Source organism: Siphateles boraxobius, unplaced genomic scaffold, assembly GCF_051911475.1.
Source record: "Siphateles boraxobius isolate OS27281-9 unplaced genomic scaffold, OSU_SipBor_1 16, whole genome shotgun sequence".
NCBI lineage: Eukaryota > Metazoa > Chordata > Actinopteri > Cypriniformes > Leuciscidae > Siphateles > Siphateles boraxobius.
In genome coordinates, this window is record NW_027508766.1 from 16,659,413 (window position 1) to 16,675,523 (window position 16,111).

The 16,111-nt window shown below is 42.7% G+C and overlaps 1 protein-coding gene across 4 annotated transcripts in view; it reads left to right on the plus strand.

The window, feature by feature from the left end:
* Positions 1-16,111, plus strand: part of LOC143739358 (titin) — a 50,753-nt gene that overhangs the window by 28,655 nt on the left and 5,987 nt on the right. For 2 of the 4 annotated variants that reach the window (XM_077231806.1, XM_077231805.1), the window contains exons 10-20: positions 925-1,078; positions 1,162-1,280; positions 2,278-2,469; positions 2,556-2,669; positions 2,787-2,842; positions 3,070-3,190; positions 4,543-5,065; positions 10,621-10,781; positions 10,910-10,979; positions 11,538-11,736; positions 12,851-13,219. In XM_077231806.1, coding sequence (XP_077087921.1) covers positions 925-1,078; positions 1,162-1,280; positions 2,278-2,469; positions 2,556-2,669; positions 2,787-2,842; positions 3,070-3,190; positions 4,543-5,065; positions 10,621-10,781; positions 10,910-10,979; positions 11,538-11,736; positions 12,851-13,219 — 2,078 coding nt within the window. Of the gene's footprint in view, positions 1-924; positions 1,079-1,161; positions 1,281-2,277; positions 2,470-2,555; positions 2,670-2,786; positions 2,843-3,069; positions 3,191-4,542; positions 5,066-10,620; positions 10,782-10,909; positions 10,980-11,537; positions 11,737-12,850; positions 13,573-16,111 lie in introns of those variants that run through there. The other 2 variants (XM_077231803.1, XM_077231804.1) reach the window with 2 other exon arrangements.

Here is a 16,111-nt window from a genome sequence, read left to right on the forward strand (position 1 = left end):
TTAGATTAAATATGCCATTCTGATTAGTGGAGTTAAACACTAAAATTACATGAAATCATTACTGAGAAGTTACAACATTTTTTATATTCAATACATAGAAATATTGGTTGTGGATGCAATGCTTTCGAACACTTTTCCTCTGGCATGCTGTGTTTTAATGTTTTAACTACAGAGATAATTGCTTATCATGTAAATAGCAGATTGTCTGAGAAAATAGTTTCGTGCAAACAATACACAACAAGGTCTATCTGTTTCCATTAAAAACATAAATCAATTAAAAATACTCTTTGGCCAGTGGAAAAGATTGAGAAAAACTTTCTCAGAAATGTATTTTATACTATTTGCTTTATTTATTCAAAAACAAGGCAAGGATAGGCTACTAAATGATTTTTATTAATTTAACTAATGTGTCAGCACATCCGCATTTCATATTTTCCTAATGTCTTGTACCGTTAAACATGTTATCATGTGGATGAATAATCATATGCAAATTATATGCAGATGAGGATATGCATAGTAAAGCTAGGCGTTGTAAGCTCCATATATGGTTGTTTCGGGGAGGAGATGCATGTGCGCACAATCTTCCGCTAACTGGGATTTATAAAGTGAATTCTGCGTAGGTTCTGGTGTACGCACGGTTTTATAAATCTGAATATTTTTTTGTGTACGCCATTTTTGGCTTTCTGGCGCACGTACACTTTTAGTAAGGATCCTATGCACAGTTTAATAAATGAGGCCCCAGGTGTTTCAGGATATTTCTATCACAATGTCCCAAAACACCTGTAGTTCTATCATGAACAAAAGGGGTGTTTCCCTAAGCCATAAAACCTTGACTAGTCATTTGTAAATTTTGAAATCTCCATTTTATGTTTGCAAAGCTCATTTAATTATATTCTTTCGGTGGTCAATCTGGCCTTATTTCAGAACCTCCATCCGTGACTATCTGGCCAATGGTGATAACATCTCCTGTAGGAGCTGAAGTGACGATTCACTGCCAAGTGTTAGGACACCCTGCTCCTTCAATCAAGTGGTCAAAGCTAGGCCAGTCTGTCCAAACTGGAGGCAAAATTTCCATGGGGTAAGTTTTGCAGAAAGAGTTTATTAACTATAATTGTGGTTCTTGTTTACCAGGGGGTGCTTGTGAATTAATTTTGTTCCCAGGTTAAGAAACACAACTCTCTACATTTCATCAGCGAGAAAGCATGATGAAGGACATTACACATGCTCAGCCTCCAATACACTGGGTCACGATGAGAAAACCATGACTCTTCGAGTTGCTGGTAAATCTTCTTTGCCAAAAAAGTACAAGTATACTAAAAAAGTACCATAGTACTAACATGTTTTTGGGCATGTTCGATGGTATTCTTTGAGATAAGGGGACGAGAAAACACATTATTATTAAGGTAAGCATTTTGTACCATGGTATTATCAACTAATACGTCACTGTATTATGGTACCACCTTAGTTCTTTTTTGTTAGGGTGTTTGTGATGTCTCTACTTCAACAGAATGACAACTGGGCCAAATTCCAAACAGTTGCCTTTGCGCCCTTGAAAGGGAACTTTGCGAAGGGGATGCCATTTGTCGGGGCGTTCCAAATAAATGTGAACACCTAAATCCCTTCATAAAGGGCTCTTCCACAAATCTGTTAATGAAGGGTATGCGATGGTCACTTCAATTTATCGAAGTAATTTTATCGTTTATGGTGATGTGACCCAGGGTGGCGAGTCCTCGCTATTCATGTTAAAGCTAGATGGCGGGAGAGGTCGAGTAAATATATAAGCAGAATCATTTGTTTTGTTTTCTTTGTGATATTTTACACATGTCATACATTTCCAATGAAGTTTAAATAGGTTTCATAGGTAATAAATGAGTTTAACAGTAGGTAGGTAGTGTTGACTGCTTACAATGTCCCAAAAAAAATATAGGAAGTTTTAAAGTTGAGAACCGAGACGAAACACACACATATATAAAGCATATTTTAGAAACTTCATTATAAAATGTATATTTATTTGCAACAATAATATTAACAGCAATAATAAATACATCTTGTAAGAACAGATAATGGGCTGATGGACACGGTAACATTCCAGGAAATTACATTGCTTTCATGGTTCCCTTCACCAAGTGCATTCCAAACGGCTACATTATGACACGCAAGTGCCCTGCTCCCTCCAAAGTCTCCTCTTCAAGTGCTCTGCCCTTTGGAGTGAGTAGGGCAGGGAGGCTCACTTCTGACTGGAATTCACCCCTGATCTAACTTTGCATTTCTTTTCAGTGAAACCAGTCATTGTTTCCTTCGTTGCATCACTCACTGTCTCAGAGGGATCTCCTGTTAGTCTCCCTTGTCGAGCCGTGGGAGATTTTCCTGTCAAATACACTTGGATTAGAACCGCTTTAATACGAAATTCACCACAACTGTCTGGTCCAAAGTCTCCAGTCTCACTCCCACAACAGATACACATTGATGGTTTGTTACATACATACGGAACAGACTGTGGTTTAATGAGATGCAGGTTTTTCCTTGTTTTTAAAACGTAACATTTCATTTTACAGATAATGGGACATTAGTCATCTCAAACATTCACCGGTCTGATTCAGGAGAGTACCACTGCACTGCCGAAAACAGAGTTGGTCAGGATGTGAGAAGTGCCATTATTACTGTAACAGGTGGGTAAAATGCATGAGAATGAAACTATTAGTAGTTCTCATGCCTCCAGTTAATATACATGCATTTCCTGTTTGCATCTCAGTTTAATCTAATCTTTCTAATGCTCTAACTTAAAGCTGACTCGGATGTCCCACGTGATAAAGAAGATCTGAGTAAAATGATTATAACCACTGTGAGTAATGCAGTGTGCAGAGTCATTCTGGTACCATCTGTGACATTAGCCTCATAACATGTGTAACTGTGACTCTTTGATTGTTTTGTGAGTACTTTGGTATTTTCATCCACATTCTCCACCATTTTCAGTGGTTAAGTGCATTTAAAAGATTGAATAATGCCTTGCAACAAATGCATCTAGTAACAATTATGGGTCTGAATGTGTTTGTTTCTCTAACATTACAGGTTCCAGAGAGTGAAAAAGAATTATTTACTAATTCCTTTCTCTACGGTTCAAAGATTCTGAACAATACAGAGATAAAAGAATCCCTTCAGCGGACAACTGTAGTTTATACAAAAATATCTTGTAAGGATATTAACATACCTTAGAGCAGGGATTCTCAACTCTGGCCATCAAGGTCCACTTTCTTGCACAGTTTAGCTCCAACCCTAATCTAACACATGATCAAGGTCTAATCAGGTCGTACTAGAAAGATAGAGCAAAGCCACTCGAAGGCAAGCCTGCAAAACCAGCAAAAAAACCCCTAACACTGTGGGTGCTTCTCAATTCTTATTTGTGCATCCTCGCTTCATTTCCTCCCTTCCTTTCCCCGTGTCTCAGCTCCACGAGCTGTAGGATGCGAGAGAAGGCTCCAAGGAAAGAAAAGGAGGACGGAGGAATCAAATAAAAGCTTTTTTTATACATTGGAATACTTGATCACTCGAGCGTAACTTCACAGCGTCATCAGCACCGCTCAAAGGATCTGCCCTTATGTTGTTGAAGTTTGTTTATTTAAGAAATTCATAATAAATAATAATAAAGCAAGATACCCTGTTGAAATATGTGAGATGTGTGGTTTATTTAAACTGCAAAGGTAAAGACAGATTTGAAGGGGGAGGAGAATTTATACGTGCGTCATGTTTAGTTGATAAAACACCTGTGCATCCTCGCTCATAACTCCACTGGAAGCTTCCTCACTCTTCGAACCTCGCCTCCTCACGGTGCAATTAGAGAATTGAGATGTCCTTCAAGATGGCTGGGCTCGATAGGTTTCCAGGTCATAGGATGGAAGACGGAGGAACGAGGAAACGAGGAGGGAAATTGAGAAGCACCCCAAGATACGCAGGGAAGGCAACCTGAGGCCTTTTTTTCATGGATGTCAATGGAAGAGAGGCTTCACTACGCTGAATAAACTGCTTTTGTGGGAAAACAGCTTATTTAATGAATCGACAGCCCATTAGCTAAGCTAATCTTCAATAAGTCTGCTCTCAAACATTATTTTTGGATTGATTTACAATGAAAAAAAAATGCTGTTTTAAAAGAGAAATCACAGACAATTGTGTGACAGGTAGGATTCAGTTTACGGCACTTCTCATTCATTTCTATGGTATCAACAAACAGTGATTGACTGTCGTACAACTCTGAACAAAATTCAATGATGTCAAGGCTGTAATGTGATTGGTTATCTAGGCACATGTGATTCAAGTTAGTTGTTTACGCTTTTTCCAATGGTAGAACCACAGACCCTCGTTTCTCCCAATAATAAGACCATCTCTGGCTAGAGGCTGGTGAGTTTGATCAGGGTTGGAGCTAAACTCTGCAGGAAAGTGGATCTCGAGGGCCAGAGTTGAGAAACCCTGGCATAAAGTTTTTTTCTGTTTGTTTGTTTGTGTGTTGGCTTGTTTTTTTCTCATTCTTATTCTTTGTGTTTGCCGCAGTGTTAAATGCATTTGTTGAGGACTCACCAACATACTTGAATCTTGAATCTACCCAAGACACTACAGAATTTATTTCACTGAAGCCAACTGGCATTAGCATAGGAAGTAATGAAAATATTGAAGAATACATACAAACGCAAAATCCAACTGCTGTGCCCGTCAAACCTGCACCATCTCCCAAACTCAAAGAGACTTTTATGCAGGATACACATCCACATATCCAACCAACGGACCAGGTCACTAAACCTCCATTAATGAATCCAAACACAAACAGCCCCTTGCCTGCAGACTCATATTCTCTGATTAAAAACATTCAGAGCTTTTCCCAGACTCCAGGCTTACCTTTAATGGATGTGGACAACTTCACTGCCTCAGCCCCTGTGGAACTGCATCAAAATAAGAGTCAAAGCATTAAGCAGTCTGAAGGTACGAAGTCATCGGTGACAAATGACACAGAATTAGTCGAATCACTCAAGAAAAACACCTCACAGTCTCCAATGAGGACCACTGACAATAATAACAGGTTGGTTATCAAATGAGCTTCCCCATTATTCAGCTTATCATTCCCCCCTCCCATAATATCTCATTATTAAAATAGTTATTTATTTATTATTTTATAGTGTAAGATTATAATATATATACACCTTAATAGTCATTTAGTTAATACACTTTGAAACAAGAAGTATTATTTCCTTCAACCTTAACAAACTATTATTGAACATGACAGAATGACAATACATTTAGTTTAGGATGCACTTCTATGTAGGTCCTTAAAGATTTGTGACTTTAATTCATTTTTATAGTGTGTTACAGAGGATGTAAGACAGAAATTCCAGAAAAAAAAGATTTTAGGATTTAAAAAAAAAAAAATTTCTTGGTTTTAAATCAGTGATGAGCATAGATATATTTGTGACTGCTTGAAACTATATTTCAGCAGTACTTCAACGTTATCAACATTAAGAGAAAGTGTGGCATGAGAGTTCCCTTTCTTGGTCACTACGAGTTACGTCGTGGCGACGAATGGGGATTCGCTTAGAAAACCTATCAACTTTGAGTATTACAACAAATGAGCCAATGGCAAAGAAATGCCATGGGTCTGCGGAATTTGCATAGCGTATCTCCGCCCCACCTTGTGGGTATAAAACCAGGACGTGGGAAACGTGCAGATATGTTTTCACTAAGGAGCCAAGAGCATTTTTCACTCCATAAGCCATTCTGAGATCATCTCTCTTCACTCTTCGAGACGAGCTTCATGTGTTGGTGTGACGGCGATTTCCAGCAAGTTTCACATTGCCTGCTGATCTGTGCAGTGGTTTGCCAGTCGTGTGTTTCTCCCTGGTCGCTTCAGTATCTGCAGAGTTTTCCCTCTCACAAAAGAGCTTGCACGCGACACGTCTTTTTAAAGATGCATTGAAAATGCCCGTGCATTTCTGGGTGTGGTAGTCTGGTTGATTATGCTGTTGGGCATGAACGCTGCTTGGCGCGTGTTGGCTAAAAATAGATTGCGCTCGGGCAGCGTTCATGGATGCGTCATGTTTTCATTGCGGGAACATGACCCTTGCAATGTCGTGGTAGAGACTCAATGACCTCATTAGAGCGAGAGTCCCCTCATCCACACCCCAATCTATTTTCTCTACACAAGGAAATACTTTGGCTGGTGGCCAGGGTGACCAGAGGCAGTTGATGTGGGAAAAAAATGACAATTTCTCCTCGGTCCACACACCTCTCTCACATTGCAACCTGCGCGGTTTCTGGATGAGGCTGTCCCAGCATCTCATTCAGCGCCCCGGCAGATGAAATTATGTCTATCGCCGCATCACAAGGCAGGCTGGGGTCCTCTGGAGATGAGGATTCGGCAGTGCTGCCGCCTTCAGGTGTGCCAGCATTGCAGAGTCTGATCCAGAATTGACAGCCATGCTTTCCCGGCACGATTGGTTTTGGATGCGGTGTGTGCTGACACCAGCACCCACCCACAATTCCTTTCTTCCTGGACGTGCATGAAGAGGTCATGAGATCGTGGGAGTCTCCTTTGACTTTTTACTACTGCTCAGTGACCTCTTCAGCCTTCTCTGCCCTCGCAGAGGCCTTCTTCCAGGAGCGGTAGCAGATCCTCTCCTTCTCCCGGTGGAGGGCTGGGGGAGAACCTCTTCTTCTAAGAACTGACTTCCATCTGAGCACACAGAGTTCTCGGATGACAGTGTGTGCCGCCCACGGGCCGCACCACTCTCGCCCCCCTTTGTCGCCAGACCCCTGGCAGAGCAGGCCCCGTGGAACACTGGTCCTTTCCTGGCCTCTTCGTTCAGGTTGCGGCTAATGACCTTGCCCCAACACCGGGCCGCTATGCCACCCATGTCCGGGCCGGTCATTCCGCTTCGCTGCACCACCGAGGGGACGTCTGTGGTTCGCTTGACCCCGCCGGCACAGTTCTTGGGAGCCTGGCTAGAGCTTACAACCTGTTCCGCTGGGTTGCCCGAACCATTAGGCTCGGCTACGTGATTCAGTTCATACGGTCTCCTACCCGCTTCAGGGTAGTTAGCTTCACTATGGTCGTTGGCAATGCCCCTATCATGATAGCGGACGTTGTCTCCCTCCAGCCGAAATGAGGTCCGGGTTTTACAGACCCTACTTCATTGTTCCGAAGAATTCCGGTGGGTTTTGGACAATCCTGGTCCTGCGCGTCTTGAAACGCTCCCTTCTTAGGCTGCCGTTCAAGATGCTCACGGCCAAACGCATTTTCGAATGTGTGCGGCCGCAGGATAGGTTTGCAGTGATCGACCTTGAAGGACCCCTTTCATGTCTCCATTTTTCCTCGACACAGACCGTTTCTTCGGTTTGCTCTCGAGGGGCGGGCATATCAGTACGCGCTACCTAGTGCTCCGGCACGTAGCTTGTCTGGGTCTTCAGGTCAACTGGGAGAAGAGCAAACTTTGCCCCATGCAGAGAATCCCTTTTCTCGGTATGGAAATCGACTCGGTCGCCATGTCCGCGCAGCTTACGAGCGCGCGCACACAGGCGGTCACAGCTGACTTGCCTGAGACAGTTCGAGGGCAAGAGTGCGATTCCACTGAAGTTATTTCAGAGGCTCCTGGGGCATACGGCATCTGAAGCCGCAACAACGCCGCTCGGATTGCTTCATATGAGACCGCTTCAGCTCTGGCTTCGCAACGAGTCCTGAGGTGGGAATGGCAACACGGCATGCTCTGAGTACTAGTTACTCCGACCTGCCATCAGACCTTCACCACGTGGTCGAACCTCAGCTTTCTACGGGCCGGAGTGCCCTTGGAACAAGTTTCCAGGCATGTTGTTGTCTCAACAGATGCCTCCACCACGGGCTGGGGCGCCATGTGCAATGGACATGCTGCCGCGGGCTTCTGTACAGGACCCCAGCGCCTTTGGCATGTCAATTGCCTCGAGTTGCTGTCAGTACGCCTTGCTCTGCACTGCTTTCTTGCACCGCTCAGCGGTCAACACGTACTAGTCCGCTCAGACAAAACCGCGACAGTAGCGTACATCAACCGACAAGGTGGTCAACGCCCCCGCCGCATGTCGCAACTCGCCCGCCACCTCCTCTTATGGAGTCAGAAGCATCTGAGGTCGCTTCGATCCATTTATATTCTGGGAACCCTGAACTGTGCAACGGTTTCGGCACTTCCTGGAGAATGGCGATTCCATCCCCAGTCGGTTCAGCTGATTTGGGATCAGTTCGGGGACGCTCAGGTAGACCTGTTTGCCTCCCACGACTCGTCCTATTGCGACCTGTATTAATCCCTGACCGAGGGCACGCTATGAAAGGACGCACTGGCGCACAGCTGGCCGCTGGGCCTCCGCAAGTATGCGTTAACCCCAGTGAGCCTTCTTGCACAGACCCTCTCCAAGATCAGGGAGGAAGAGGAGCAGGTCATTTTGGTTGTGCCTCACTGGCCCACCTGGACCTGGTTCTCCGAACTTGTACTCCTCGCGACAGCACCTCCCTGGCCAATTCATCTGAGGAAGGACCTTCTTTATCAGGGACAGGGCACCCTATGGCACCCTCATCCCTTTCTTTGGAACCTCCACGTGTGGCTACTGGATGGGACGAGGCAGGTATGAGTACCCTACCACCAGCGGTGGTGGCTACCATCACTTCCACTAGAGCATTGTCCACTAGACATGCCTACGCGTTAAAGTGGAACCTCTTCGTCAGCCGGTGCTCTTCTCACCGAGAAGACCCCAGGAAATGCCCGATCAGTGTCGTGCTTTCCTTCCTGCAAGATGGGTTGGAGCGAAGGGTGTCTCCCTTCCCCCTGAAAGTGTATGTTGCCACTATCCCCGCACATCACAACACAGTCGACGGTAAGTCCGAGGGGAAAGCACGACCTGATCATCAGGTTCCTGAGAGAATCGAGGAGACTCAACCCTCCTCGCTCTCCTCTCGTTCCCTCTTGGGAGACCTCAGTGGTTCTAACTCAGTGCTCCCTTTGAGCCTCTGCAATCAGTGGAGCTTAAGTTCCTGTCAATTAAGACAGCGCTCCTGGTTGCATTGGCCTCCATCAAGAGGGTAGGGGACCTGCACGCATTTTCCGTTGACGAAGCGTGCCTGGAATTCGGGCCGGCCTTTTCTCACGTGATCCTGAGACCCCACCCTGGATATGTGCCCAAGGTTCCCACCACTCCCTTTCGAGATCAGGTGGTGAACCTGCAAGCGCTGCTCCTGGAGGAGGCAGACCCAGCCTTGGCACTGCTCTGTTCAGTACGTGCTTTCCGTGCCTACGTAGACAGAATGCAGTGTTTCAGGACCTCAGACCAGCTCTTTGTCTGTTATGGTGGGAAGCTGAAGGAAAAGGCTCCCTCCAAGCAAAGGTTGTCTCACTGGATAGTGGACGCCATTGCTTGGCATACCAGCAGCAAGGTCGACCGTGCCCCCTTGGTGTGAAAGCCCACTCCACCCAGAGTGTGGCTTCCTCTTGTGCTCTGGCGCATGGCGCCTCGCTAAAAGACATCTGCAGAGCTGCAGGCTGGGCGACACCCAACACATTCGCCAGATTCTACAATCTCCGAGTGGAACCAGTGTTCTCTCATGTACTCGCTTCAACCAGCCGGTACTAGGATCTGCTCAGGTGTCTTTGCTTGCTCGCCATTCCACTCCACAGACTGGATACGTGCAATATTTTCCTCAGGTAAGCTTCCCCAACAAGCCCTGAGCTCCTCCAGCATTGTATACGTCAACGCCAGAGTTATGCCTCCGGCAGCTTTCACGTTGGCTAGGTGCCGCCATGTGCATGGTTCCCCCTCTGGGCGACCCCCACATGTGTATTTCCACTGTAAGCCTCTCTGTGCATGTGTCTTTCCCTTGGCCAGCCATCTTGACACCCCTGGGGATGAAACATTCCACCCTGCGGGCTGGACACCCCAGTGTTTTTCCATATGCAGCCCGCGCTCGGGCCATATGTGTATTCTGTAAACCCCCCCCCCCCCAAATATGCAGGCATTATTTGCATATTTCCACTGAGATATGCTTCCTAGTGTACCTTGGTATTCCTGTGTTAAGTAGGAGTCCTTCGTCCATGCCAGTCTCCCGACAGGGAGCTCTGATTTACGCAGGGCACTGGAAGACAGCCGAGGTGGTGTGATTATGGAACGTCTCAGTTACAAATGTAACCCTCGTTCCCTGAATGGAGACGTTACGTCTGCCTGCCACTTCCTCTGTACCACGGGATCGCCTGAGTTCAGTCTCGGCTCCTCAGCGAAGAAACATATCTGCATGTTGCCCGCGTCTCCCTTTTATACCCATGAGGTGGGGCGGAGATACGCTATGCATATTCCGCAGACCCATGGCATTTCTTTGCCATTGGCTCGATTTGTAATACTCAAAGTTGATAGGCTTTCCAAGTGAAACCCCATTCGTTGTCACGACGTAACGTCTCCGTTCCCTACTCAGGGAACAAGGGTTACATACGTAACCGAGAAGATTTTGATGGTATTTTAGTTCAATTTTTTGCCATTTTTCCTAAAAATTTGCTGAAGCATGCTGAGATGTTTTTGTTTCATGCTTTGTTTGATTTGTGGTTTTTAAATAACACATGACCCTCTTTTCTTCAGAGAAAAGGAGAAATCTCAGACTTGGTTGCCCGTGATTGAGAAACATGACATTCCTATCGTGGTTGGAGTAGGTGTTTCCTTGGCATTCATTTTCATTGCCATGGCCTTTTATTCTCTGGTTCAGACAAATGATCCTGCAGCTATACCTACAGGGAGAGCAGGTGAGACTTTAATATAATATAAATAAACCTTGATACCTATTATTCTCGTATAGAACTGTGATTCCTAAGTTCCTAAATGAGATTTTCAAATGCATAAAAAATGTAATATAATATTTTTTTCCTCATAGCTCTGCGGTGTATGGGTGGGCCTTGCAGACATGGGGAACGTCTTGCGATGGAAAGGACATATGATAACAAGTTAGTTTTGTTGAGAGCATTTGTTAATTGTATAATGTGCCTGTCAACGTTGCATTAAAGGGTTAGTTCACCTAAAAATGAAATTTCTGTAATCATTTACTCGTCCACATGTATTTCCAAACCTGTAAGACTTTCATTCATCTTCAGAACACAAATGAAGATCTTTTTAATAAGATCTGAGAGCTTTCTGTCCCTCATTGACAGCCTATGCAACTACCACTTTTAACACCCAGAAAGGTAGTAAAGACATCATAAAAGTATTCCATGTGATCTAAGTGGTTTTACTTCAATTTTATGAAGAGTTATGAGTGCTATGCGCAAAAAAAAAATGAATTTACCACTTTATGTTCAAAACATTAACCTCCAATTTATGTTGTGTTGTCACGAGAGCAGATGTTGTTGCATGATCAAAAGATCTTAATTTGTGCTACGAAGATGAACAAATGTCTTACGGGTTTGGAATGTCTGTAATTGATGACAGAATTTTCATTTTTGAATGACCTATCCCTTTAATTGAATAGTCGTTTTTGCAACATTTTTAATGACGACACATTTCAGAGCATTTGAGGATGATAATTTGGTGGCTGTTATTGAGCAAAGCCCCAACATATCCGAGACAAGAGCGCTCCCAACAGAAAGCAGCTCGTCCACCATGATGATGGAGCCACCATCAGATGTAGTGCAAGAGGGTGTCCATTCCACCCAGGACCTGCCAGTTATTGTGGAGACTCACCCGGAGCCTAGAGAGGAGGACCAGGTCAGTACTGAGTAGGGATGTGGCAGTGAGGACATTTTCCCACCTGTAAATTGATGTGTGACAACACTGGGGTTGGGGGTGATGTTGGAGTTATTCTTTCTTTTCCACCTCCCTTTTAAAATGCTTATGAATGCCCGAACGGATTTTACTTTCCCTTTCCAATTAGCGGCAATTGCTTGAATGGTGGGTTTATATTAACCTTAATGAAAAACACAACAACAAACAAAACAGTACAATGACAAACTCGCTTATAATAAACAGAACGTTTATTAACATAACATATAAGACGGCATTATTAACAAAACGAATAGGCACGGCATACACCTTGTAACACCGGTAACACCGACTATTGCAGCTAGTACAAAGCCATTTACTTTTGTAGTGCTTTTCACCAGTTTAACAAACAAACAAACAAAATTGTAAACATTTAAAGCAGAATATTTTGATACCTGACATTGAATATATGCACTACGGTTAAAAAGTTTGAGGTCAGTATGTTTCTTTAATATTTTGAAAGAAGTCTATTATGCTCACCAGGCTGCATTTATTTAATGAAAAATAGTTGCTGCGTCCAAAATCGAACACTTTCCTACTATATAGTATGTGAAAAAAAATAGGCGAAAAGTACCCGGATGACCTACTACTACCGCAAAGATTCTGAAATGCACATTCAATGGATGCATTACCATCCCATGAGGCCACAGGAGAGGGTTTATGAATGGAGGTGACGCGACCGTGACAATAATAAAATGGGGCATCATCATTTATGCACAGACTGTGAATATAACTCATGTGTCATATGGACCAATCTTATGGCACCCTTTTCTTTTTTTGGAGCTTATCAGCCCCTGGTCACCATTCACTTTCATTGTATGGAACAAAGCAGCATGAACATTCTTCGAAATGTATACATTTTCTGTTAAATGAATAGATAGATTTTGAACTTGCTAGTATTATTCTTATTCATAAAGCATTGTAATCTCTGGGACTCCAAACATAAAAAAACATACAGTCAATCTGAGCATTAAATCCCAGATATAAAGGAAGAAGCAACACTTACCGGTACTTGTTTTCTTTTTAACAATATTGTGTCTTTTTTTCCATTATGAATTAGCTGGAGACTATATTTGAGGAGGGGAAGGTGTCTCCCTCACCACATTCTGACATTCAGCTGCAGTGTATGGAGGACTGGAGGAGCAGAGAGTTTGAACCATGCCAGGACGCCCCCTCACCTCCTACAGCCAATCCAGCACCGGCCCAGGAGGAGGGTCTGCGGTCTTCCCTGACCCTCCAGACCACCGATCCCTCCTCAACTCCTGTGCGCCACAGCATCAATATCTCCCACGGTTTTTCTCCCCTAATGCTGTCCCACTGCGTGTCTCTGGGCATGACCTCTGTGGCTGTGGATGTACACTTCTACCCTTCCGCCCCCTCAGCAGCTGGCATTCCTCCATGCCCTGCTTTTGGAGCCCCGGGCCATCAGGTGAACACCAGGCTCGACCATGAATTATCTGGACCCTCTGCTAGCCACAGTAAATAACAAGTGTGTTTAACAAATATTGAAGTTGAAAGAAAGCTCTTTTTTATCACTCACTTCGCAGGGCTACTGTCCCTTAATTTAAAGATGGTGCTGGTGCTTTTTCCTCCCTCTTTTTTTAATGATTGCCATTTCTTATAATGTTGGTGTAACAAGGTATATGTTACTGTAAGGAGGAGGCGGGAACCGGCGAACATTCAACAAACTTTAATAAATAAATAAATACAAAACGAAAGTAAAAGACAGCAGCCCCTCACGGACGACTGCTGTAACATATAATAAAATAATTAAACTCAACATAAGACCAGGCCTGTTCCTCTCTCGCTCTTCACGATCGTCGCTCCTCCTTTTATGCTTCCGCTCCTCCGTGAGAGATACGAGAGCGGTGCGTTGCGTAGGTATCATCAGCAATCATGCCACCGGCCTCGTGCCGCTCTCTCACGGCCCTCTGCCTCGTCCTGCTCGCCACATACACCCATTGCCCCTCGCAGGCTGGGGGATACACCCGAGACTGCGCTCTACTTTTTATACTTAGCCTACTGTACATCTGCTGTACTGCACTGAAAAAATACTGTTAAATTTAGAGTAAAAAGAAATTTAAGAAATTCAACATAAAGATACAGTGACAAAGTTTACGGTATCACGGGATGGTATGTTGCGAACATTACTAGTGGTACATAACTGACAATAAATAATAAGAAGAATTATCTGTAAATTATATGACGATATTTCCAAAACACAAAGTATTTTACAGTAATTACATATGTTAGATGTTAAACCATTTTTAAAAATCATTATATATGGTAGGGTATCTTACAAAATCACAGAGTGATTAGGTACTCTATATAACTAGAATTAACTAGAACTCAATTTTATAATTATATTGATCATCTCAATATTTGTGAATTAGCTTAAAAAGCTTTTTTTATTACTATTTCCTTTTTTTAAATCAGAGGAACCACCATTTCTTCCAAACAGATAGTTGCAGTGCAGAAAATGTTTAATAATAAAGTAAGAATAAATGTAAATATCTAGTTTAAATATTCAAGGATTTTTTTTCACTTTGTTAAATTAATTAACAAAGAATATTTAATAATTTTCATTTATATAGAACAGTATATAGTTACAACAATATTTACCATCATTCATTTTTACCAAGACATTTTAATTAATTAAATATTTACATTTGCAGATGACATACAAATAACAACCATGAAATCTTTTTTTGGTCTGTATGATACATTTTTTTATTTTAACCTTTATTTAACCAGATGATCTCATTGAGATTTAAAAACTCTTTTTCAAGAGAGACCTGGCCAAATTGGCAGCATATTAACAGTGCACAGTTACAAATACGAACACCAAGCACACGCACAACAACAAGGAACATTTAACAAGATCCTCAAGATACATAAACAAACAACATCAGACTACTTAAAAGTACAATTTCTACATACCATAAGGTTTAAAAGATTTATTTATTTATTTCTATTTCTATAGAACAAGTCACCGTAATCGAGTGCAGTGAGAAAGGTTGAGGCAACCAATCTCCTCCTGGTTTTCCAAGAAAAACAGGCTTTGTTTCTAAAATAAAATCCTATTTTTAATTTGAAAATCCTACCTTTATCAACTTAAAAGAGAGGTGATCGTCAATTAGTATACCCATTTGTACAATTTGACTTGTATCTGCTCACCATATTTAGTAAAAATACTTGGAAGACTGTCCAGAGACTTCTTAGATTTTGAAAAAAGCATAATCTTAGTTTTCTCAACATTCAAAACTAGTTTAAGCTTATAGAATTGTACCTGAACAAGGTTAAAAGCAGATTGTAAATAAGAAATAGCTTGGTGTAAAGTAGCAGCCTTACAATAAATAACGGTATCATCAGCATAAAAATAGAAATGAGCCTGTGAGATGTCATCACCCAAGTTATTAATATAGATAGTAAATAAAATTGGACCCAAGACTGATCCTTGCGGTACACCACTAGCTACACTCAGGCTGCGTTTACACTTGGCATTAACATGCGACCTGTATCCGGATGTTGTCCACATACACATTGAAAAGACAAGTGTAAACGCACATTTGATCGGAATGTTATCCAATCAGCGTAGCCAGGTTCGGAGGTAGTCGAGGACTCATTGTGATCTGGATTGTAAACGCAATCCAGCCATCGTGTCTGCATTCACAGGTGGACGTAATTTAAATCCCCGCCCAGTCTCCCCACGTGACTGTCAGGAAATAATGGCCAGAAGCAGTTTAGACAAGAAATTAAACTTATTTGAACTTTACAAAAAACGTCAATCTTTAAAACAGTTTATTTAGACTTACATGATATACTATGTGTGTCTTTTTTCATGGTAATGTTGCAACATTATTTGAGGCGATCGCCTGTACAATCACAGTCAGTCATGAAGAGCTGCATGCTGCTTTGCCAGAGGAATAATCGGAATCTGATTTTTTTTTTTATGTTTTAAATGTTGAATGTTTTTATTGTTTCAGCATGTTTATCACTCTCCCATTTCTGTCAATATAATCATTGCACGCTATAGCCTAAGCTTAAACTCAGATGGTCGATGTGACTAACATGATCAACCCAGCTATTTTTGTATGATCAACTCTGGAAGTATTCCTTCGTTCAAAAAAAATTATTTGATCTAATTACTGGAGATTGAAAGTAAAGTGAGTGAGTGAAAGCAATTGGGACATTGTTTATTTGTATCATCTTTACTCTTAGTGCTACAGACCTAATTTATGCAGGAAACAGAAATCCAATCGGTTATCCAGAGATACTGAGGCTACTTAATGTGAACAAATGTAAAACCACAATGTCCTGA